General features: G+C 37.5%; 1 protein-coding gene across 2 annotated transcripts in view; it reads right to left on the bottom strand.

The window, feature by feature from the left end:
* The window catches only part of LOC124544909 (sodium channel protein Nach-like), a 110396-nt gene that overhangs the window by 55925 nt on the left and 27036 nt on the right, over positions 1–27435 (bottom strand). For both annotated transcript variants that reach the window (XM_047123643.1, XM_047123644.1), the window contains exon 4: positions 10920–11208. In XM_047123643.1, the coding sequence (XP_046979599.1) occupies positions 10920–11208 (289 nt within the window). The remainder of the gene's footprint in view (positions 1–10919; positions 11209–27435) is intronic.

The raw sequence follows: 27435 nt of genomic DNA on the forward strand, positions 1-27435 counted from the left end.
ATGCTGCGGAGCTAGCGCCATTCGACGGCCAACACCGCGGTTCCTGGTGTGTCCGCTGTGCCGTGCGTGTGATCATTGCTTGTACAGCCCTCTCGCAGTGTCCGGAGCAAGTATGGTGGGTCTGACACACCGGTGTCAATGTGTTCTTTTTTCCATTTCCAGGAGTGTAGAATACTTTTCTAGAAGATTATAAACATGGAAACAGTTTTTGCAGCTCTCAGTACCATAATGGTGGAGCTGTTATCTACATTTCAAATGAAATAGAGTTAAGAGCACTAGATCTTAGATTGGTATGTGTAGGGAAACACTTTGAAATTACTGGAATCATGTATGATGCAATAAAACTTACCTTAGTATGTATCTATCAACCCCTGACTAAGATGAAAAAACTTTTTTAAATAATTTAGGCAGTATAATTTGCTGCATAACAAAGTGGAAACAATATGTAACAATAATTAGGGCAGACTTTAATTCAAGCTTTGATGTAACATGTAACAAATCCAGTGTAAATGAGCTACTGAATATACTAGGGCAGCACAACTTCCATCATGCAAATTTAGAACCGACAAGACTAAAAGCATGCTTAGACAACGCTTTTGTCAACAGTGCTTGTGATATGTACTCCACCAGTGTAAAGAAACTTGATTTCTCGGATCACTCTATGTTAACAGCATAGTTAAGACATTTTATGAAAGGGGGCAGGAACAAGACTGTGCAGAAGTTATCAAAATCTAATACCTTAATACTAATCTCAGAAAACCAACGCATCAGCTGAGTATAACTAACTGGGACAAATTATTTCAAAGATGTGATTCCAATGCCCAAATTTTTCACAACTACTTAATAGGTTGTTAAGAGCTCACCTTGTTCTAAAGAAATATCATAAAACAAGATAGGGTAAATTATGGTACAACAAAGAGTTAGAGTATTCAAAAAATAAGCTACTGCTGTTAAACTGCCTCTGCAAAGTAAATAATTCTAATGAAGTTAAGGACCTTGAAATAACCACTAAGAAACTGTATAGGAAAGAGCTACAGTTGGTTAAACAAACATACAACACTAATCTCATAAGAAATAGTAAAAACCAGCACAAAACAGCCTGGTCAGTAATTAATACTGTTAAAGGTGAAATCAGAAATTTTGATAAGACAGTCCCAATAAGATCAGATATGTGCAACAAATATTTTGTAAGCTGTGCTGATGAAATCAAGAAGTTGATCAGTAAACCCAGTGTAACATATACAGATTATCTTAAGAGCACAAAGCTAAATCATAATCTGGCCAGACATTCACTGAGCACTTCATAGAGGTATGCCAAGACGAAGTTCTTAAAATTGTCAAAGAAATGAAAAATTCATATAGTACAGATATTTTTAATATGTCAAACAATCTAGTGAAAGAAATGATATATTACAATATACCATCATTAACAAATTCTATAGACTTGTGTCTCATAGAAGGGGTTTTTCCTGATCCTCTCAAATTATCAAAAGTGACTCGTCTTTAAGAATGGTAGGACATCTGAGCCAGCAAACTAATTCCAGTATTAGCCATAGTCTTTGAAGGCATAATGCATCAGCAAATGTATGAGTACCTAGAGCCAAATGATATGTTAAGTACATCACAGTTTGGTTACAGAAAAGAAAAGTCAATTATATGTGCCATAGAACTCTTAGTGAGAGACATTTTAGCAGCATTCGAGGACCATGCTCACATACCGGTAACCTTATGTGATTGGAGCAAAGCCTTTGACTGTGTTGACCACTCTTTTATGCTCTCTAAACGTGAGTACTTTGGAATATGTGACAAAAGTTTAAAACTCATCAAATCATATTTTAATAAAAGGAAGCAAGTGGTGGACTCAGGAAGACATCCGTCAAACACACTTGAGGTACAACACAGAGTGCCACAGGAATCCAAATTAGAACCACTTCTATTCCTTGCACATAAAGGACTTACTGAGAAACATGTGTACAGATGTACATGCAGAGAAGTGATACAACTTTTGTGTCTGTAAACAATGTATTTAATAAACTTGTTACGAATATGAATTTGGCAAAAGAAAATGCAATATTATGGTTTATGTGAATGGTCTATTGTAAAATGAGAAAAAGACCCAGAATATGTGGTTCAGTCTATCAAAGACTGTAAAAAAAGAAAAAAACAAAATGCAAAATTTTTAGGTATTGTATTTGACAATAAACTGACATGGAACTCTCATGTTGAACACATAGTGGCTAGGCTGTCAAGAGTTGCTTATCTGCTGAAGAGAATGATGTGCTGTGTGACATTTGAACAAGTAAGGACAGCTTACTTTGCTTTTTTCAACCTGTTTTGAGGTATGGATTAATACTCTGGGGAAACAGCAAAAAAATAAGTGAAATTCTGGTTATCTAGAAGAAAGCAATCAGAGTAATGGCAAAGGTAGATAACAGGGCACATTGCAAACCACTGTTCATTAAATATAGAATATTAATAGTTATTGATGTATATATTCTTTATAATGTTAACTATATACTTGCTGAACTATCAAATTTACGTGTAACAAGTCAAAGGCATAACTACAATACAAGAATCTGTACTTCTCTGCTCTTGCCACAAAATAGATTAGCAAAAACTAACAATAGTCATAGGTTGATGGCAATTAAAATATATAGGAAATTGTATAAATATGCCTCAAACATGCCAGTCAAAGTTTTTAAGGAAAAGTTACAAAACTTCCTGTTAACCAACTCATTCTATTCATTAAAAGAATTTTTAGAAATAACAACTTAAATACATAAAAATATATCTAAAAACAAAGATGATGTGACTTACCAAACGAAAGTGCTGGCAGGTCGATAGACACACAAACAAACACAAACATACACACAAAATTCAAACTTTCACAACAAATGGTTGCTTCATCAGGAAAGAGGGAAGGAGGGGGAAAGACGAAAGGATGTGGGTTTTAAGGGAGAGGGTAAGGAGTCATTCCAATCCCAGGAGCGGAAAGACTTACCTTAGGGGGAAAAAAGGACAGGTATACACTCGCACACACACACACACACACACACACACACACACATATCCATCCGTTCATACACAGACACAAGCTGAATGTCTGCTTGTGTCTGTGTATGTGTGGTTGGATATGTGTGTGTGTGTGTGCGAGTGTATATCTGCCCTTTTTCCCCCCTAAGATAAGTCTTTCCACTCCCGGGATTGGAATGCCTCCTTACCCTCTCCCTTAAAACCCACATCCTTTCGTCTTTCCCTCTCCTTCCCTCTTTCCTGATGAAGCAACCATTTGTTGTGAAAGCTTGAATTTTGTGTGTATGTTTGTGTTTGTTTGTGTGTCTATCGACCTGCCAGCAATTTCGTTTGGTAAGTCACATCATCTTTGTTTTTAGATATATTTCTCCCACGTGGAATGTTTCCCTCTATTATATTCATATCATTAAATACATAAAAATGTATTTTATAAAATTAATGGGTTAAGTGAACTGATGAAGTCTATTGCATGTAATAGTGCTGAATGACTAATAAAAAATCTGATCATAGAGTTTGCCATCATTCATTGACCAATTTGCTTGCAGAGGTGATAATTTCTTGCTGAAGAAAGCTAGAATATTGCACACACTGTTGTAACATGGCTCCAGTTGCAGTTGATGATGCACCTGTCATAACTGCAAGAGGTGCATCAGGAAGAAGAAAAGCCAACAATGCAGCTTCTGCAATAGTAGCTTTTACATTGGAAAAGGTTGCTATCTTTTCATTAGTCCACTGTAGCATATGTCCACATTTAGGCAAACCTTTTAGCATTTCATAGAAAGGTGTTATCAAAATGCATTATTGTGCACAAAACATTGATAGATGGTTGTCAATTCCAAAAATGATGTATTTTTTATATTGTAACAGACTGTGGAAACTGAGAAATAGCTTACACTCTGACTTGAGGTGGCAGAATTCCTTGTGAATTGATAAGCTACCTTAAGAATTTTACTTCCATCACTTTGAAGATATATTTTTGTGGGTTAATCACTAAACCATGTTCTTGTTGTCTAGTGAATTGTTGCTGCAGATGTGCTAGAGGCTCTGCCTTGCTAGACAACATTACAAGCATGCCATCAATATAGATGTAACAAAACTCTAAGTCTCTAGTTACTTCATCTAATAAGGGTTGAAAAGTCTGGGCAACATTGCACAGTCTGAATGGCATTCACTTAAATACATGAAGTCTGAATGGAGTTCAGACAGTGGTTTAGGATACATCTTCCAGTGCAGTTGGTATATGATAAAAATCACAGACAAAGTGAATCATGGAGAAAACAGTCTTACCATGAATGTGCATAGCAAGGTGTTTAATATGTGGCACAGGATAACGATCAGGTATCGCCTTGGCATTAAGCTGAAAATAGTTGCTACATGGGTGCAACTAGTTACTCTTCTTAAGAACTATATGGATTGGAGAGGCCAGCTACTATTTGAAGTGTGACAGGTCCCTTGTGCTAACATAAAAGAGAACTATTGCTTTACAGTCTTTGGTTTTCCTGGATGCAGATGATGAGGCCATGTGTGAATTGGCGATCCTGGAGTTGAGACAATGTGATGTGCCATGGAGCTTTTAGAATTGTTTTTAGTTCAGAGGCAACTTGGAGAATCAAAGAGTTTACACTGAACACATCAAATGTTCATAGATGATTCACTGTTTACATCACTGTCTACAGGTTTTTACGCAGACCAGAAACTCAGATAATCAAGTCACACAGAAAAATTGTGCTCCAAACTGTCTCAAGTAGTTTATCTGTTGTACAAATTGAGGAATAATGTAAGTAAAACCCTGTTAGTCTAGCCGGCCGAAGTGGCCGCGCGGTTCTGGTGCTGCAGTCTGGAGCCGCGAGACCGCTACGGTCGCAGGTTCGAATCCTGCCTCGGGCATGGATGTGTGTGATGTCCTTAGGTTAGTTAGGTTTAACTAGTTCTAAGTTCTAGGGGACTAATGACCTCAGCAGTTGAGTCCCATAGTGCTCAGAGCCATTTGAGCCCTGTTAGTCTATGCATATTTTGTGTTTTTCCATTTCCACCCTAGCTGTGGAATTGTTTTATAGGGCAACTGCTCTGGCTCAAAAACTGTTTTCAAGGGACAAAAAACAAGTGACAAAATAGGCTATGAGATGTACACAGAACTTGCTCTAAGAGAATTAAGAGCTTAATATTATGACAGTCCCTAGTCTCAATATCACAGTACAGCTGCCTCCTCAGTGTTAAAGAATATTTTAATAATTTTAATCTTAGGATAGCAATACATGACACAAGAGCTGGTCAATCAATTGATTTACTCTATGGTAGCCAGCTAATGTTCACAACAGCCACATTTACCTTGGCTTCAGATTTCTCAACATACTTTCGAAAAGTATCTTAAAAAAGTGTAGTTGCAAGAGTGGGACTAAAAATAATAATGGGTTCATTAAGGTTAACACTAATCATTTATACATATCCTGTACACTAACTCATTCCACATCATTTCAATAACAGAATTGTTCAAACAATCTGTGGAACACACAACTAACTGACTGACTCTCCATATCATCCAAAGTGAAACCACAGAAAACTGGTTGTAGGAAGAGCAGATGACGGACTGAAATCCAATGGAAGGATCCTAAGGAAATGTTATTTATCTACAAAAGAAGTGACTTAGATAATACCCTTTCAACTGATTCATGAGTTAAGACACAAAGGAATTATAGACATTCATAATGGCTGCTGGATCAAAATGGTATCTGATTTGTGAGTACTGCTTGTCAGTTGGAGACTCTTTCCAAGTGTGATTAATAGAGAAGATCCAAAGATAAGCAACTCTTTCATCATAGATTCCTTAATTAAGTGCGAGAGTACTTGGGAGATGCTTACAAAACTGCAGTGGGAGAAATGTTGTGAATCATAGAGTGGTTTACTGATGAAACTCTGAGAGCATACATTCCAAGAAGAATATGCTTCCTGCCACATACAACTTGCAAAATAACTGTAGCAGGAAGTCTGAGAAATCTAAGCTCGTGTGAAGGTTTACCAACTGTTGTTCTTGCCACATACCATTTGTGAATAGAATGCGATATCAGTTAAATGATAATGGTACCAGGAACACCCACTGCCGCTCACTGTAAGATGACTTTTGGAGTATAGTTGTAGATGTGGAAGAGCATTATTGCTATGACATTGAGGTGTAATAGGTCTTATTTTAGCTCATACTAGCTTCAGAAAACATTGGGTGTATGTAAGAGATTTATTCATTTTTGTCAGCTCTGTGTTTGTGTTAAAAACATAACATAATTTCAAATTAAATCTGAACTGAATCAAATCAAATATTCTTAAACAAATATTTACCAAAGAAGAATGACCAGAATAATACTGGTAAGTCAGAGATCAACACACTCTTAAACTGATCAAAGATGTCAATTCAACATTCTTGCCACAGGTATCTCATTGCGTTAGCACAAAGATAAAAATTCTGTTCTATTGTTTCACTTTCACTCACTTTTGTCCTAATAAATTATCTTCTGTTGTTATGTAACAAAGGGCAATAAAGTATCTATGGTGAAGGAGTGAGAAATATTGACTGTTAAGATGCTGATGAAAGCTGTGCAGTACGAGTGGATAAATGGTGGGTGATGGTCCATGTATCTTAGCATGATACAATGGTGCTAAATATAATTTGAGCTGCTCAAAGGCCAACTTAAGATATCAGGCACTAACAGAAAGAGGAGGAGATCTTGTTTAATTCATATCTGTCTGCTCATAGTATTGACCCTTGTCAAATTAAATGTACCAGTAATAGGTCATGAGTTCACATCACACATACAGGTGAGTGAAAACTTTGTGACCACCTGCTTAATAGCATGTTGCTTCCCCTTTCGAGTGAAATACAGCAGTGATTCTGTTTGGCATGGATTTGACAACTCCTAGGTTGCTAGACGTGTGTGGCACCAGATGTTTATATGCACAGACCAAGCAATTTCTATAAATTACAGTCCAATGGCATGTGGATGTGGAGGTAACACCTGGTAGTGTCTTAGATGTGTTCCACTGGGTTCAGATGAGGTAAATTAGGTGGCCAAGACATCAGTGTGAACTCACTGTGATGCTCCTCAAACCTCTGCAGTTCAACTCGGGCCTTGTGACATGAACAATTACCCTGCTGGAACATGCCATCACCTTTGGGGAAGACATCAAACACAAAAGGATGCAGGTGGTTGTAATCTAGCAGAATAGGACAACATTTAGTAAAAAATTATAATTCTGACCATAATGAAGAATGCAATATTACAATGCAAAATTTATGAAAAGTTACATAAATGAAAGACTTTGAATTGTAAACATTGTTAGAGTACAATTAACAAAAATAATTGAGAGATTGTTATGGATATGCATTTCCTGTAATTTTGATATGACAGTTGTAATAGTTCAGAAAGCTTACAGTTTCACAAAACTTGCTCTGAATTGTTAAGTCAAATTCCATAACCAGTTTTGTACAAGCATTGAAATTTTAATTTTAAATTCAAATAATTTTAACTAAAATGGCATGTAATGTAACTTTAGAATTACTGGGAATTATATAAGGAGCAATGGCAGTATCAGTGGTATATCAGTCTTATGTCATCTTTCAGGCACTAAAGCTATGTCAGTCTGTAATGCAATAAAATAGTTTTAAAAGCATTTTGACTGTTTTAATAACATCATTTATTGGAGTAATTCTGCAAAAATTTCCACGCATATGGAAATTAGACCCAAATATTATTTCAGGTGGAGAAATTGCAACAAATCTGAGGTAAGAACCTCATTCAAGATCATGTATTATCAAAAAGTTAAGTACTCAAATTGTGGCCATGAAAACTGGTTACATTCTAGGGTCTACAGTGATATCCACGTAGTTCACAGCTGCATGATTCCTTTGATTACTACCACAATTCTCTTGGAAAGTCGAGGGAATAACTCCAATGCATAATACAGCCCCAATTGCCTGCATCCATGGTGCAGTACATGTTTTGAGAAGCTGTTTGCTTCAATGATGGCATGGCACATTTGCGCAACCATCAACCTGATGTGAGGAGAAACATGATCAAGCAATATATTTCTACTGACTCATGGTCCAGTCTTGAACAATCTCATGTCAGCTGCCTCTTATTCAAAACATTAATAATACGTGACATTTTTTATATGGTTTTTAGGTGCTTCAAATTCGCTGGCATCACTTTGGATATCAGCACTATGTGGCGCTATGTTCTTATGTCATGGCTGATTGTGCACTAGGCAGGAAGGGCTACACAATTTGCAATCATAAGCGGTTCTTCATGCAACAAAAAATGATTAACTTCAAAAGTTTTAAAAAAATACTTGCAGTGCATTTTAGCAACTAAAATTTTCACAATGCATTTACTTTGCTGTATTCTTTCCGCATAAACATTTAAAGGTGCATTTCAACATGGTGGACTAGACCACTCCCTTGATCTAGATTTATAAGACTGACATATAACTGAAATTTAATGAATTTCTGTTAGTACTCAGATGGATGACCTCACATTTTTTCTCATTTAAAGTCAGGTGCAGTTCTCATGACATACGAATATTGTGTCTAAGTCATTTTCCAAATGGTTTTGACCTTACTATTTGGAAAATGACAGCATCACTTGCAAACAATCTAAGAGGGCTTCTCAGACTGTCTCCTAAATCATTTATGTAGGTTAGTAATAGCAGAGGGCCAACAACACTTCCTTAGGGAACATAAGATACCACTTCTGTTTTACTGAAAGACTTTCCACTGACTATCACAAACTGTGACCTACCTCACAGCAAATCACAAATCCAGTTGCACAACTGAGATGATACTTCATATGCATGAAATTTGAGGACAGGTGTCAAAAGCATTCTGAAAATCTAGAAATATGGATTCAATTTGACATCTCCTGTCGATAGTGCTCATTACTTTGTGTGAATAAAGGACTACTTGTGATTCACAATAATGATATTTTCTGAATCTGTGCTAACTATTTATCAATAGACTATTTCATTTGAGCTAATTCACAGTGTTAAAACACAGTACACATTCCAGAATTTTACTGCAGATAACTGTAAATGTCTGGGACTGTAATTCATCAGATTACTCCTACTCCTTTCTTGAGTGACCTGTGTAATTTTCCAGTCTTTCAGTACGGATCTTTCATCGAGTGAGCAGTTATATATGATTGCGAAGTATGGACCTACTGTATCAGCATGCTCTGAAAGAAACCTAATTTGTTTGTAATCTGTACTGGCAGACTTGCATTTATTAAGTGATTTAAGCTGCTTTGTTACACTGAGGATATCTGCTCATAAGTTACTCATGCCAGTAGCTGTTGTTGATTTGTATTCTGGAATATTAACTTCATGTTCTTCACTGAAGGAATTTTGGAAAACTGTGTGTTAGTAAATCTGATTTAGCAGCATTGTCAAAAGTAACATTACCACTGGTATCATGCAGTGAAGGTACTGATTGTATCCTGCTGCTGGTGTATTTTACATACACCCCCAATCTGTTCATATTTTCTGGCAGATTTTAAGACAGAGTTTCTTTGTGGAAGCTATTAGAAGTCCAAATTAAGTTTTATGCATCAGTAACACATTGCAAATCTTGGAGATTCTCTTTCTTTTAAATTTGGTTTGCTTTTTTCATTGCTTCTGCAACAGTGTTCTGACCTGTTTCGTGTACCACAAGGGATCAGAACCATTTTTCATTAATTTATTTGATATAAATCTCTCAATTGCTACCAATACCATTTCTCTGAATTTAAGACATATGTACTCTATACTTATGTAGATATTGTGGAAGGAGTGGAAATTGTCTCTTATGAAGGTGTCAAGTGATTTTTTATTTGGTTTTTTGAATATATATGTTTTGCATTTATTTTTGGTGGATTCAGATGTTACAGTGTTGTCTTGCTACTACAACCTTGTGACCAGTAATCCATGAATCTGACATGATTTTCCCTATTTGACCAGGATTATTTGTTACTAAGAGGTCAAGTATGTTTTTGCAACCATTTACACTTTCAGTGGGCTCTTGCTCAAAATAATTTTGGGGGAAGTAATCAGTCAATTTTGGATGATCTTTTATGCCTACCACCAACTTTAAACACATATTTTCACCATCATATCAAGAATAGTTTGAAGTCAGCACCTCCTATAATTGTATGAGTGTGTTACTTATCTGAAATGAGAAGACTTGAGTTTTCTTTGGACTGTTCAGCAGCTGAATCATCTGAGTTGTGGGGTCAGTAACAGGAAAAGATTATTAATTTATTCTGGATGTCAAGTGTAATCTCTACACATACGAACTCACAGTAACTACATTCTTCGATTTTGCCACAGGATAAACTACTTCTAACAGTAACAAACACTCCACCACCAATGGTATTTAACCTATCCTTTCTGGAGACCACTAGGTCTTTTGCAAAAATTTTGGCAGAGCTCATCTCTGGTTTTAACTTACTCAAATTTTCGTTGTCATTCAATGATACTAACATGGCCAGTCTACAAACATAAAGTAGTATAATACCCTTAGTTTAATGATGAGTTATGTGTTTAAAGTTGCAGTACAAGCTAAGGAGTAAGACAACTAAAATTAACTTAATTTACCATTTTCATTAATCTGAAATTTCAGCACACAGTCAGTGAAAGTGCAAACTATGGCTTAGCAGGGGTTTATCAAAAGCATTACTAATCAGGAGAGATTTCTTAAGGGAGAAAGTGCCTACAGTTTTGCAAAACCCATATCAATATACTCATGTTACCAAAATCCTTTTCACTTACTTGATAAATTGCAAGAAACAAAATTAAAAACAAAATTATTTAACAAAATAACAACTGCACTTTAGTTAGTGTTTGAATTCAACATAATAATTTCTTACTATTGTTTGGTAACTGATGACTTGCACAGTTACAGAGGTGAAGCTGTGCTTTTTTACGGCATTCGGTTATACACACAGAGTAAGCGTAATACGGATAAAGGCCATTGTCATAATTTTCATAATGAAATCGACAGTGTCTCTGTTTTATTGTTAGTTCATGTACAGCTTGATCATTTTCCACTTCCTTCACAGAGTATCTGTGCTGCACCTGCCTGCCTGGTTTCATAAAAAAGTACCGATATTCAGGTGTATTTATTGTAGGTACTTCTTGAGTTGCTAAAACATATACCTGCAACAAAAAAGATAAAATTTTTAGTACTGATATCTAACAAAAGAATAATTCCATTAATTTTATATGTTAAACAGTGTATAATGAAAGTAAACTAAAAGAATTGCTATTCTAATCCTTAGAAGAAACCTCTATTCTTCTGGCGTAAAATGCATACATGCGTACCAACTGGGATGAGTGATCTTGGAAGGAGCAGGTAAGGTGAATGTGGAATAGATGAAAGACAGAGAGGAAGGGGCTACTGAGATGGATGGTAGAGAGTCAGAGAGGATCAGAGTATGTGGGCAGAGTGAAACTGCCCAGATGCAGATAGAGGTTGTTGGTTACTGAAGGAACAAACGAGAGAGATTGCTTTAGTGGGTGTAGGACAACATAAATGCCACTAAGAAAACTGTTGAAGAGGGTACGTATGCTCTACACACAAATACTGTAAGAATCAGGATTCACAATAATGATATTTTCTGAATCTGTGCTACTTATCAATGGACTAGAAGCAGGGAGAAGAAAGAGGCTTATGAAATGAAGGTACTGAAGAAATGCAGTGCAAATAGATTCAGAGTTAGATAAAGAAAGAGGCTTTTGGATGTTAATATGAGAACAACTGTAGAGTGTGTTAGAGAAACAGTGCCCACCTGCACATTTGGGAGGAGTTAAGAAAGAGGCTTATGAAATGAAGGTACTGAAGAAATGCAGTGCAAATAGATTCAGAGGTAGATAAAGAAAGAGGCTTTTGGATGTTAATACGAGAACAACTGTAGAGTGTGTTAGAGAAACAGTGCCCACCTCCACATTTGGGAGGAGTTAAGTACTAGTGAGAGGTCAAGGGGGGGGGGGGGGGGGGGGGTATGGGAGCAGGGAAGGGTATCCAAATGGCACAGGATATGTAGCACTCTTTAAAAATTGCCACAAGCTTTTGCTTAAAAACTGCTACAGTTTTGTTTGAGTATGATGATTATGTGAAATTAACAAACATTTCTTACAGCATGTGTAGGAAAATACGGTTCAAAATGAAACTACTACCAAATAAAACTACTTTATATCCAAGGCAGTTTTCCACATTATGATTATGAATGCATTCATTTCTTTTTTCCTGGATGAAAGAACCCCACCTTCTGAAAGCTTTGAAACTAAAATCATTTTTGTGCATCTTTAAATCTGCAGCCACCTATTAAGTTTATTTGGTTGCAGTTACTTCACAGATGAATTTCATGTACAAATAGTAAAAAGTCCATTCTGTTTATAGATTTGATATTAACTGAGGACTGACCTCAAATTTTTTTTAGCTGTGTTTTGTATTGAAGATAGCTTGTTGAAACTTTTATTTTGGTACTTAAAGTTCCTTTCTGGAAGGAGGTTTTATGAAAATTGTTTTGTTTCTTGCCTTAATGTTGTGAATGCCAGAGTTTGATAAATGTTTCAATTTGCTTCTATGTGCATCATCAATATGTGTACTGATAGATAACTGTAAATACTGAATAGGTTTGAAGAAGCCCCTACAGAATTTCTTATTATTAATTCCACAGAGTTTCCTTGGAAAGTTGTTCAAATAGATGAAGTATAACAATTTTACTTCTCCATCAACATTGTGTGAAACATCTCTTACAGTTGACCCTCTGGAAGCCTGAGAATTTTTGCATGTAAGCTTTTGTTAACTTTTTAGTTAATGATGCCAATTTTCCATAACGTTACCTTGTTATTTACAATACAGTATTGTATGTTTTGATCAGGAGACTGACATTATCAGAATGCACCCACATATTCCCAGCAGTGGGAGGAGGAGGTCTAATACACCAGAAGTTGTAATCATACACCTTGTCTCTATATCTGGCATTAGTGAAAACTTAAAAAAGAATTTTAACAATTACTCATACAGTGTAACCATTACCATGCACTTTACCTTTTACCAATGTTCAAAGCAAACTGAATAGGCAGGCAAGAAAGCAAAACCCAAACGAAATGTCTTAAACCCCCGAGAATAAAGACACTTATTACATGAACTATCATCTCAATGAATTCTTGTCTTGCCTTACACGTTGTTTATTTGTAGTAATAGATATATGTTAAAAGAATATTTTAGTTACTTTTCCACAAAATTACCATCAATACTGAATATTTTGTGAGCCTGAGCTTGAGGTTTTCTATTTTGTAGCAGTAGAAGCATTCTCTCACATCACTAATTGTTGAACTTACTCATTATCTGCAAATTATGAAACAACTGAAAGTCATTATGTGTGAAATATAAAAATGTCTGTATTTTAAATGTTGTCATGTTAATTTTTAGCTGTAACTGTTTTATTGTGCAATTCTGATTTTGGGTTTTGTGCCATTTTTCAAGCAACTACAAAGACATAATACAATATATTATGAAAAATATAGCGTGGGAATAACAGTATCATAATAAATTTGCAGTTTGTTAATATTCATATACTTACAAGATTTGATTTTATATTGTGGTACAGAGCTGTGGAGAGCTGTGACACTCCTGATGGCATTTAGTCAGTGGTTGTTGTCAGTGATATGAGTAATTTATTATTTATATGTAGGTCGAAGCCAGTCAGCGTGGGGAAAAGATAATAACATAAGATGTATGAGAAGGTGTAAGTAGTCAGATGTACATTATCAATCATGATACTCCATTTTATGTAGAGTAGTCTTGAGTGGACCATGTACAGTGAGGGACACAATTCGGAAAAGCCCTCATTGATTCCTTATGCTGAATTCCAAAGCTTCACTGTCCATTACATAGTATAACAAGCAAGGAGGCACAGGGCTACCAACATACTGTTTAGCAAAAAGGTCCATTTTCTTCTATCATAAAATGTGGAAGGAAAATAGTCATCTGTGACCATCACAGCCATCTTTGTGAAGCGCATTTATTAGGATGACATAACGTAGAGTTCATAAATCGGTTTGATGGCAAACCACTGTGAGCAATATATAGGGGAACAAAAAAGGAAACATTATAAGGGCAGCACTTGAGGCATCAGTGACTGTGTTTGTTGATCACTGTTATGTGAAATGGATAGATTTAATAGGTACACCATCTTTTTTTTACTGCACCTCAGTTTTTTTAGTGTCATTTCAAATCACTGTAAGTTTTAGTGTTAGGTTGTAATACACTATTGTGTGATTATTGTTAAATATGTCAATAAAATGCTAATTATAGATCAATAGTGTGTCGCTCTAAAAAGATCACAATTATTTGTCAACACTTACAGTTGTGGAGATCAATGCATGTGAATTATAAACAAGCTGACAGTTTTTTAAGTTTTCTGCTCTCATGACAGAAATTAGAAAAATTGTTTTGCAACTGTGTGCACTCTCTAGATGTGCTATCAGCAAAACCATTAATTGCTGTAACCTGCACTCAAAGTTTATTTTTCTTTGAGTACTACTTGAATGCCTATTTCTGCTTTGATACATGATGCCTGATAGGGCATGGTATTAATAGTGTATCTATAAAGGAAATTGTCATCAGTTGCATGGCAGCTAGCTTACCCTATCACTCCAGAAAGTTTTGTGACTGCATAAATAAGAATAGAGAAAGGTGAAGATGATGTTTTAATACTTCAAGTGCTCCACATAGTCTCATGCCACATGAACACAGTGCACAGAACGTTCATACAACCATGTCAAACAGTCAGAAAAGTCAATGTTCAAGATATCGTTCAGCTGATGTGTCATTGGTTTGAGTGTTGACTATGCCATCAAAGTGTTGGTCCTTCATATAAATTTCTGCATTTTATCATTTTGTGGTAGGTTTATATTGATAACACCAAGTCTCATCACCCATATTAATTTTTTTTATAGGAATGAATTGTCGATGTTTCGTATTTCACTCAAGTCACGGCAAATGTCCTTGTGTCTCATTTTTCTCAGGAGTCAATGTGTGCACATCTGGATGTATTCCAATCTCTGTCTTCCTCTACAGTTTTTGCCCTCTACAGCCCCCTCTAGTACTATGAAAGTTACTTACTGATGTCTTAACAGATGTCCTATCATTCTGTCCCTTCTCCTTGTCAGTGTTTTCCATATATTCCTTTCCTCTCCAATTTTATGCAGAATCTCCTCATTGCTTACCTTATCAGTCTACCTAATTTTCAACATTCATCTGTAGCACCACATCTCAAATGCTTTGATTCTCTTCTGTTCTCGTTTTCCCACAGTCCATGTTTCACTACCATACAATGCTGTGCTTCAAACATACATTGTCAGAAATTTATTCCTTATATCAAGGCCTATGTTTCATACTGGTAGACTTCTCTTGACCAGGAATGCCCTTTTTGCCAGTGCTAGTCTGGTTGTGATATCCTCCTTGCTCTGTCCTTAATTAGTTATTTTGTTGCCTAGGAAGCAGAATTCCTTAACCTCATCTACTTCATGACCATCAATCCTGATGTTAAGTTTCTCACAGTTCTCATTTCAGCTGCTTCTCATTGCTTTAGTCTTTCTTCAATTTACTCTCAATACATATTCTGTACCCATTAGACCATTCATTCCATTTAGCAGATCCTGTAAATCTTCTTCACTTTCAATTAGGATAGCAATGCCATCAGCAAATTGTATAATAGATATCCTTTTCACCTTGAATTTTGATTCCACTCCAGAATCTTTATTTTATTTCCATAATTGCTTCTTTGAGGTACAACTTGAACAGTAGGAGTGAAAGATAACATCCTTGTCTTACACCCTTTTTAATCTGAGCACTTTGTTTTTGGTCATCCACTCTTATTATTCCCTCTTGGCTCTTGCACATATTGTATGTTACCCATCTCTTCCTACTGCTTACCTCTGTTTTATCAGAATTTTGAGCATCTTGCACCATTTTACATTGTCAAACACTTTTTTCAGGTCGACACATCCTATGAACATGTCTTGATTTTTCTTAAGTTGTGCTCCCATTATCAATCACATCAGAATTGCTTCTCTAGTGCCTTTACCTTCCCTCAAGCCAAACTGATCATCATCTTACACACTTTCAATTTTATTTTCCATTCTTCTGTACATTATTCTTGTAAGCAACTTGGATGCATGAGCTGTTAAGATGATTGTGTGATAATTCTCACCCTTGTCAGCCCTTGCAGTCTCCGGAAATGTGTGGGTGATATTTTTCCGAAAATCAGATGGAATGTCACCAGACTAATACATTCTACACACCATCATGAATAGTCTTTTTATTGCCACTTCCCCGAATGGTTTTAGGAATTCTGCCTTATTTGATCTTAAGTCCTCCAGAACTCTCTTAAATTCTGATTCTAATACTGGATCCCCTATCTCTTCTAAATTGATTCCTGTTTCTGCTTCTATCACATTAGACAAATCTTCCCCTTTGTAAAGGCCTTCAATGTACACTTTTAACATATCTGCACTCTCCTCTGAATTTAACAGTAAAACTCCCGTTGGACTCTTAATGTTACCACTCTTGCTTATAAGTTCACCAAAGGTTGTTTTGGCTTCCCTGTATGCTGAATCAGCGCTTCCGGCAATCATTTCTTTTTCAATTTTTTCACATTTTTCATGTCGCCATTTCTTCTTAGCTTCCCTGAACTTCCTATTTATTTCATTCCTCAGTGACTGAATTTCCCTGAACGTTTTTGTACTTCATTCTTTCATCCATCAACTGAATTATTTCTTCTGTTACTCATGGCTTCTTTGCAGTTACCTTCTTTGTACCTGCGTTTTCCTTTCTAACTTCTGTGATTGCCCATTTAGAGATGTCCATTCCTCTTCAACTGTACTGCCTACTGGGGTGATCTTAACTGCTGTATCTACAGCTTTAGAGAACTTCAAGTGTATATTGTCATTCATTAGTACTTCTGTATCCCACTTTTTTGCATATTGATTCTGCCTGACTAATCTCTTAAAAGTCAGCCTACTCTTCATCACTACTACATTGTGACCTGAGTCTTCATCTGCTCCTGGGTATGCCTTACAATCCAACATCTGATTTTGGAATCTCTGTCTGATCATGATGCAATCTAACTGAAATCTCCCCATATCACCTGGCGTTTTCCACGTATACTTCCTCCTCTTGTGATTTTTGAACAGAGTATTCATTACTACTAAGTGAAATTTATAACAGAACTCAATTAGTCTTTCTCATCTCTCATTCCTTGTCCCAAGCCCATATTCTCCTGTAACCTTTTCTTCTGCTCCTTCTCCTACAACTGCATTCCTGTCCCCCATGGCTATTAGATTTTCATCTCCCTTTACGTACTGTGTTACCCTCTAAATATCCTCATATACTTTCCCTATCTCCTCATTTTCAGCTTGCGATTTTGGCATGTATACCTGAACTATTGTTACTGGTGCAAACCTATCACTGAACTGTTCACAGTAACACACTCTCTGCCCTACCTTCCTATTCATAACAAATCCTATTCTCGTTATACCATTTTCTGCTGCTGTTGATGTTACCCTATACTCACCTGACCAAAAGTCCTTTTCTTCTTTCCATTTCACTTCACTGACTCATACTATATCTCGATTGAGTCTTTGCATTTCCCTTTTTAGGTTTTCTAGCGTCCCTACCACATTCAAGCTTCTGACATTCCACACCTCGACTCATAGAATGTTATCCTTTCGTTGGTTATTGTATCTGTTTCTCATGATCGCCTCCCCACCTCCCCCTTGGCAGTCCCCTCCCAGAGATCTGAATGGGGAACTATTCCAGAATCTTTTGTCAATAGAGAGATCATCATGACATTTTTTCAAGTACAGGCCACATGTCTCGTAGATACACATTATGTGTCTTTAATGCAGTGGTTTCCATTACCTACTGCATCCTCATGATGTTGATCATCACTGATTCTTCCATCTTTAGGGGCAGTCTCGCACCCCAAGGGCAAGAGAATGCCGTGAACATCTGTCCACTCTTCTGCCCTCTTTGACAAGGCTGTTGGTAGAACGAGGGTGGCTTCTTATGATGATGCTGATTATTAATCAAAATTTAAGCTGTGGTGGGTTTTGAAGCCAGGACCAATGACATTTCAATTACTTATCAAAGACTCTACCCCAAGACCACAGGTACCCTTGTAAACTGTTGTTTACAGTTGGTAATTCAAGCTGCTGAGCTGCCTTGGTAGTTATTACTCTGACATCACTATACTCCAGGAATAAAATCAGTCTCAGAACTTTTTACATGGACAGTGTATATTTGTCTTATACTGAAATTAGGCTTTTAGTGTTTACATATTCAGAAAGTGCTAAAACTAGCAGACACAACAATCAGAATGAAATATTTTCTTTAGAGAATACCATCAGTGATCTGGCATGTCAAACAGCTCTCGTTGTCCTATCACTTGAAAGAGCTGATACGTGGAGACTGCCATATGCCAGTCCAAAAATGATGGGGCTTTGTGGCCTCTACTGATTCATAAAAGAGGGTCTAAAGTAGAATCCCTTTTGTCTGCCCTGCAAATGAGCAAGTGCTGCTAGTTCTATGAAGTATGACATAACATTTTTAGAAAATGACATGCCCCACTCCCAGGCTTCTGTGATGTTCCTTAGTAAGTAAGTGTCAAAAAATCCCACTGTGGGAAATATAAATATGTGCACATGGGAGAATGTCTTGAACCCATAACTTCTACAAGGCAGGACAGCAAGTGAGCATCTCCAACTGTGTGGGGTCACTTTTTCCTTGCGGTCGTGTTTTGAAGATGTTTAGAAGACAAAGATAAAAAGAAAAGGCTATGGCTGCAATGAATGCCCTAAAAAGAAAAATGACTGCTGAAATACCTTCTTGTCTTGGCATTTTCCAAGCTATGAAAAAGATCTGTCAATCCATATTGTATATTGAGACACAGTGTTTTTGTAAGAGAAAGTGTTAATACAGATTGCTACTCACCATACAGTGGAAAGCTGAGAGTCACAGACAGGCACAATAAAAAGACTGCTAAACAAGTAAGCTTTTGGCCAAAAAGCCTTCTTCTGAATTAGACAAAACACAGACACACACATTCATGCAAATGCAGGACCACTGTCTTTGGCTGCCAAGTCCAGACTGTGAGCAACTGCACACGATGGGAGAAGCAGTCTGGGTGGTAGGGGTAAGGAGCAGGTGCAATCTGGAGGTTGAACAGAGAGTGGGGGAGCTGAAGAGGAGAGAAGGGAAGGGGATGGGTGGGTGAAGAACAATGACTAACAAAGGTTGAGTCTGAGGCCATATTGCAGGGTGAGTTCCCACCTGCACAATTTAGAAAAGCTGGTGTTGGTGGGAAGGATCCACATGGCTCAGGATGTGAAGAAGTCACTGAAATGAAGAATGTCATGTTGGGTAGCATGCTCAGCAACTGAAAGGTGCAGCTCTTTCCTGGCCACTGTTAATCAGTGGCCATTCATGCAGAAAGACAGCTTGTTGGTCATCATGCCCACCTAGAATGCAACACAGTGGTTGCAGCTTAGCTTGCAGATCACATGACTGGTTTCACATGTAGCCCTGCCTTTGATGGGATATGTGATGCTTGTGACCAGACTGGAGTAGGTGGTGATAGGAGGATGTATGGGACAGGTCTTGCATCTGGGTCTATTACAGGGATATGAGCCATGAGGCAAGTGGTTGGGAGCAGGGATTGTGTAGCAATGGAAGAGGATATTGTGTAGGCCCAGTGAGTGGCAGAATACTACTGCAGGAGGTGTGGGGAGAATAGTGGGTAGAACATTGTCATGTATTCTGCCACCCATCGAACCTACACAATATCTTCACCCATCCCTGCACCCCCTCCCCTCCCAACCACTTGCTTGCCTCATGGCTCATATCCCTCTTATAGACTTAGATGCAATATCTATCCCATACATCCTCCCACCACCACCTACTCCAGTCTGGTCACAAGCATCACCTATTCTATCACAGGCAGGGCTACCTGTGAAACTAGTCATGTGATCTGCAAGCTAAGCTGCAATCACTGTGCTCCATTCTACATGGGCATGACCACCAACATGCTGTCTATTCACATGAATGGCCACAAACTGACAGTGGCTAAGAAACAGCTGGATCATCCAGTTGCTGAGCATGCTGCCCAACACGACATTCTTCATTTCAATGACTGCTTCAGAGCCTGTGTCATCTGAATCCTCCCTACCAACACCAGCTTTGCTGAATTGTGCAGGTAGGAACTCTGCCTGAAATATATCCTACATTCCCATAAGCCTCCTGCCCTGAACATTCATTAGTCTTTGTCCTTACACTCTAGTCTCTTCGCTGTTCCCTCTCCAGTACTACACAGCCATCTGTTCCAAATACATATCCACAGTTTTTTTACTTCTTTTCTTTTCTGCTCACCCCACCCTCTGCTGTTCAAGGTCCAATTGCAGGTAGGTACCCTACACTCTCACCACCTTGTCCCTGTATGTTTCCACAAGCAACACTTTACTGTGTCTCACTCCTACCCTGCTATCCTTCACCTCCCAGCCTCCTCCTTGCCCCCACCACCAAGATTGCTTTTCCCATCATGTGCAGTTGCTTGCAGTCTGATCTTAACAGCTGTAGCAATGCAAGCTGGGACCCATTCCCAATTTTTTATTATTATTTGCCTCCTGAAATGATATATTTTCTTGCTTTCTTAATTATCATTAGTGTTAGTGAGAGATGTGCCATTGGATAAGGCTGTCATTCTGTTATTCTGAGTATAAGACCAGGCCCCACTTTGCTAAATTACATTAATCAGAATAGTTTCTCAATTAATTTGAACCATTTCAAGTAACTAGTTTTACTGAAGCTCAGTTCAATTAACTAACAGTAATTATTTCCTGTTCCAGTCACACTGTTGATGTGTAAACAGTTGACTGTATTACTAATAAAGTTAGGAAAATATCCCATAGAAAGCCTTAAAGCATTCATGGAGCTGATTTCTAAAACATGGTAGGAACATCAGCACTTAATTTGTTTGCAATAAGTAACACTTTTATGTATGGTGTTGTTTATTTAGTTTTTTTTTGTAGTTTTGTCATCAAGAAGGTTTATTTCAGTCAAAACTGTACTGTAACATAAAGTTCAGACCAAAACCAATTTTTCTGCACTATTCAGTTAATTTAGGATGTAAAATTCTAATTGTAAATGATTGAAATTACATTGTTAACAATGTGAAACTTCAGTAGCCATTTTTGAAAAGCTATGTAATCACTGGGCTTGAAGCCATTGTAAGTCAGTCTGTGCCAAGATTTTGAGCATGAAACCTGTGTCAGTCAAAACAGCCATTATGTACTTGTGCAGTAATGTGTTTAACATAAAATGAAACCAGACTGTGAATTAGAACTGTTTATAACACATGCATATTAACTTGAATTTGTGAGACAGTCAGTGCCTAGATTCCAAGTGTGAAACCCACGTCAGTCTGAACAATAATAAGGTAATGGTGCAATGATATGTTGTTGTGAAGAAGAAGATGGCCAGTGAGGACAGTTAACAATGATTGTTCATTTGAATGAGACTGTTCTTGGTTGGCTAGGTTATACTGCACAGTGACTGTTGTTGTATAATTAGAAGGTGCAGTATGTGCATACCTGGTAAATGAGGCTTAATTACATAGTTAATACATGACTGGTCATAACTAATTCACAGAGAGGGTCTGATGTTTATGGAAGTAAAACCTGTAAAACTAACTGTGTGTGTGTGTCGACCACATTATTGGATGTAGATAGTGCTGTATGCACCCATATTTACAGCCAATGTTTTGCTGTGATTGCTGCCACCAAGACACTACAAGTTGATTTATGACCAGGAATGTCACACAGTCAGAGACAGTGATGAAGTGCTCCAGAGTTGCATTTGTGTGAATATGTGGTGTATGTATGAGTATGTGTGTTTTGCCTAATGCAGAAGAAGTGTTTTTGGTCAAAAGTTTACTTGTTTAACAATCTTTTTTGTTGTGCCTGTCTGTGACTTAACATTTCCAGTATATGGTGAGGAGCAATCTATCCTTTTCATAATATCACCATTATTCCACCCTGGATTTTGCATTATTTGAAAGTGTTAATACAGAATGTTTAAAGTCCAGTCATTTATCCCATTCAAGTAATGTGTAAGACAATTTATGCTCTCTTTCAGCATCCATCCACACGCAGGGTGACAGACTCTTGAAACTGCTGCAACACTGACATCAAACACAGGAGGTTTATAGATCAGACACAGGAAAAGTGGTTTTGATACCTTACTAAAACCATATACATCCCATTCCAACTGGTCCAGCAAGTGTTCCTGTGCAGTACACATTAGCTAACTGAATTTTTTGTAGCAAGTACTGTAACAGATGAAAAAGTTAAGGCTGCAGCTGCACACAGACACTAGTGTGGCCACATGCTTTAACTTATTGGCCCACTGGGCTGGATTAGTTAAAAGCCCTCTCAGATAGAACTCAGACTGTTTTGTTTGATTATGCCAGCTGCCAAGTGAGGATTTTAATTGTTACCTCATACTCATCCAAGCACACTTTGCCCTTGTTAGTGACTTTCATTTTAGTTGTATATTGGACAACAGGAAAAATTTATCTACATGTTAGTACAGCTATGAAGACTACCTTTAGACATTATATTGTGGAATAATTAGTGAACATATCATTGGGCAATTTCTGCTGCCAAACTGAATAACAAGACTGATCTACCTCACAGTTATTAGAGATATTTTGCCTACTCCATTGGATGTAGTGCTACTAAATGTTTGGATAGACATGTCACTGGAACACAACAGAGCTCCAGCCAGTGGTGGATACATACAGGGGACTCACGGGGCACACAGTTGTTCTTTCCTATGTAGCACGCGTGTCCACATCATTGTATTTTATACATTTCTGTCTGGCATATAGATAGCTAACACATACCTATGAGAAAAGTCGTGGCCATTCTAGTGATCCCAATGTAAATCTTATAATTACATTTTTCCCTGAGACATTATCATAGATTTCAATGTAATTAACTAATTTGCCAGGGAGAATAGGCACATAGAATTCATCATTTAAGGAAGAGAACCACAATTGTAACTTTTATATATCACAAGATGGCATTGTCTTGTATATGTCTATAATCAGTTTAAATAAAGCTTTCTTAAAATTTGCATGTGACTTGATTATTTTTTATTACAGTAAAAGTAAAGATAGCTCAAGATATCTGTAGGGCCCTCTTCTTGAGGTTTTTCTGTATCCACCACTGGCTCCAGCACACTTTGATATCAATGTGCAGAATCACCTCAGCATAGCGTATCCCAATTGATGGATTGGTCGAGGAGGCCACGGCCAACATGATCACTAGATCTGACACCTCTCGACTGTTTTCTGTGGGGTAGTATGAAGAGTATGGTGTGGGGCACATCTGTAACATCAGTGGAGGACCTTGTTGCCTGGAGTGACAGAGCAATTGAAATACTTCAAAGACATCCACACATACTGGATCATCTGCATGAGGCTCAGCATTGCTGACGTAGGCTGTGCATTGACACAGGGGTACTTACAAAGTTTGAAACCCATTTGTAATGCAGACAGAATGATGTGCTACTCATGCTGGCTTTGCTGACATCATGTGGAACACACACCCATCTCAGACTACAACGCCCCTCAGCACCCATTCCATGTGTTTCCGGACATGGGTTCCTTCATGAAAACTGATCAGTGTGTCTTCCCTCACTCCCTCACAACATTTTAAGCATTGTCAGTGTTTTTGGGACACACTAGATAATGCCAGTGACTTCTGTTATTGACATGTTAGTGAACAGATGTAGTTTATTGAATGATATGAATTTTCCTCCTACAGGTATTGGTATATCTTTAACCTGGGTAGCTATACAACAGCATTTTCAACTGTATAGTCTCTCTCAAAAGTGTATTCTTTCCTGATTAGAGTATGTTTTGCACTGATTCTGTATGCAGGGGTATCACTATGATTCGCTATTGGTCACATGGGATATCCAGCCTTATGGCTTTCAAGATGAGTCTGAAGCATGAACATTTTGGGCTTATGACCACACTCTTTTTGACTTTCCTCTCTGTCAGGATGAAATTACACATTTTTAAAACACTCTTGACCTTATAAAAGCATTAAACCTGATGGTAGGATCCCTACTTAGTTTCACAACATTTTTAGTGGCAATAAAGTCATGTACTTTACTCAGATAATCTTCCTCATTTTTAATTACTACAGTACCACTCTCATCTGCTTTCAGGTCAATAGCTTTGTTTATTGTTAATTTCTTGTTAAATTCACATGCATCAAGATTTTTCGTGTCTTTTTATTATCCCTCTCTTTCCTGTGATTTATTTATTCTGCAATAGCCCTAGCAACTTCATTTGCAATCCTATTTTGCTCATGGACTCGTTTATTCAGATCTAAAACTAGAACATTGGCTTTCTTTCTAATGGACGCTATTGAAGAAACTGAGATTTACAGTATCTTCAAATAGAATCCAAAATATATACTCAATAAATTGAAGAAATTCTGAAATTGTTTTAGGCATTTACTCTAATGTACTACAAGTACACATTTTAATTATGCAAACCACACTAAGATGTACATGGTCCACTCAAAATTAAACAACATAAAATGGAGTATCATCATCATCATCTTGGACATTTTCCAGCCTCTGGCCAGGTCTGTTTGGAACATAAGCCTCTCCATCATCTTCTGTCTTGCCACCATCTCTCCATCTTCACATTGGTCCAGTCTTCTCCACTCTTCTGGATGCATCCCTGCACTCCTTTCAGCCATCTGTCTCTCGGTCTTCCTCTTGGTCTCTTTCCTTTCAGTTTCATCTCATGTTTCCTCCTGGGTATCCTCTTCCCCTCCATTAGTTTAACATGCCCATACCAACTCAACCTTGATTTCTCTATCTCCTCCTGTAGGTTCCACCTTCATTAACTCTCTGATCCTCATTTCTTAACCTGTCTACCTTTGTCACTCCAATACTGTCCTCAAAAATTTCATCTCACTAGCCTGTACTTTGCTTTTCTCTCTTCCTTTAATAACCCAGGTTTTGCATGCATATGTCAGGATCGGGACACAGTATGACTGGTATTTAACCTTTTTACTTATTTGGGGTACATCCTTGCTCCATATCAGGCTTCTGACACTCTACCAAAATGCTTCTGTTTTTTTCCCCTGCTTGTTTATTTCTCAGTAGTTTTTTCCATCTTCCTGTATCAGGCTTCCTAGGTACTTGAAACTCTCCAGTCTCCTCAATCATTCCCCACCAATTGTTATTACAGTCATTTCTCTCTCCCTCGTTCTTGTTGTGATAATCATAATGAAGTATCATAACTGATAATGTACAGCTGACTAGTTACTATCTGCTATACATACAGGGTGAGTCACCTAACATTACCACTGGAAACACCTCCCAAAGCAAACAAATGCTGAATAACCAATTCCACAGACCAAAAGTGAGGAGAGGGGCTGGTGTAATTGGTTAACGCAAACCACTGAGAAATGCATGGATGTATGATTTTCAACACATACTTATGCTTTTTAAATGGAAACGTGTTATTATTTTTAGCGCAACTGAAAATAGAAAAAAATACTTAATCAATGCTGTTTCTTACATTGTAAAATGTTGATTACATCCAGAGTAATTTGTAACATAAAGTTGACACTTGAGTAACTCCTCAGCAGTTCAACTGTGTGTATCAGAGAAAACCAAATTGATTAGGGATACAAAAAGAACAGTGATGTAATGTAGGTACAGAAGGGACATGAAGTTATGTCCACATGCAAACATTTTTAATAGTCTTTTTCTCTGAAGAATACTGTACAGCACTGATTTTCTAGAAGAAAGTGTACATTAACATGAGAATGTAGTTAAACTTACAAATTTGTTTTTTGTTTTCAATTACAGAATGTAAAAGAGGGTGTCACGAAATTTCAGGCCAATAAATGTTCAAAGTGGTGCCCATTATTTGCTGCACACATTTGCAATTTACCACGTAATGAATGTCTTACACAATGCAGTTCATCTGCTGTAATGCTGCCACAGGCTGTCTCAATATGATGTTTCATATTGTCTGGGGTAGTAGGCACATCATGGTACATGTTCTCCTTTAACATACCCCACAGAAAGAAGTCTAAAGATGTCAGATGAGGAGAATGGGCTGACCAAGTTATGCATCTGCCATGTCCTATGAAACACTCATCGATCATTCTGTCAAGGGTCAGCAGAATGTGCAGGAGCACCATCATGTTGATACCACATACGTCTACACATTTCCAGAGGGACATTTTCTAGCAGTGTTGGCAGATCATTTTGTAGAAAGTTGATGTATTTTGCAGCTGTTTTGAAGCCTTCAATGAAGTGAGGACCAATAAGATGGTTTCCAATTACTCTGCACCAAACATTTACATTCCACAGTCGCTGTCGCTCTACCTGTCGAAGACAGTGAGGATTGTCCACGGACCAGTAATGCATGTTTCATAAATTCACTGTACTGAAACGTGCTTCATTGGTAAACAGATAGAGCTGCAATGCATTCTCTGTTAATGCCCATTGACAGAAATTCGCTCAGTTATCAAAGTCATCTCCATGTAAATGCTGATACAGCAACACATGATACAGGTGAAATTTGTGACAATGAAGTATGCACATTGCCCTATTTTGACTCATTGCACTGCCTCTAGCGATGTCATGTGAAATCATCTGTGGGTTCATGGCAACAGCAGCTAACACACCAACTGCACCTGCTTCTCCTGTGATGGGTTTGTTATGGACCTGTTTGCATGATATGACCATACCTGTTGCATACAATTGTTTGTAGATGTTTTGAAATATGCGGCATGTTGGATGATCTCTGTCCTAGTACCTTTCTGCATATAATCTACAGGATGCAGCTGCATATTGTCTACACTCGCCATAGATGGGTATCATATCTGCCTTTTCAGTTAGAATAAACCATTTTCACAGTTCTTCCAACACTGTACACTCTGTTGTACTTGTGACCTTCTTGCGTTCCTACTGTGCATACTTCTGTTCTTACTTGTGTACAGTACGCTATCACAGACAACCAGCAACACAGTGAACTACAGTTATTCTGAGTACAAGGACTAATTCAACAAGTGTTACATGTAGACACTGAGACAGCCAAACTCATAAACATTGTAGTCTTTGTAAACATACTCTACAGATCTTGTCTGTTACAACATGCAGCTGAACATCTGAGGTTCAAGCATCAACTTTATGTTACAAATTACTCTGGATGTACTTAACATTTTACAATGTAACAAACAGCATTGATTAAGTATTTGTTTCTATTTTCAGCT

This window comes from Schistocerca americana, chromosome 8 (genome assembly GCF_021461395.2).
Source record: "Schistocerca americana isolate TAMUIC-IGC-003095 chromosome 8, iqSchAmer2.1, whole genome shotgun sequence".
In the NCBI taxonomy this organism is placed as follows: Eukaryota; Metazoa; Arthropoda; class Insecta; order Orthoptera; family Acrididae; genus Schistocerca; species Schistocerca americana.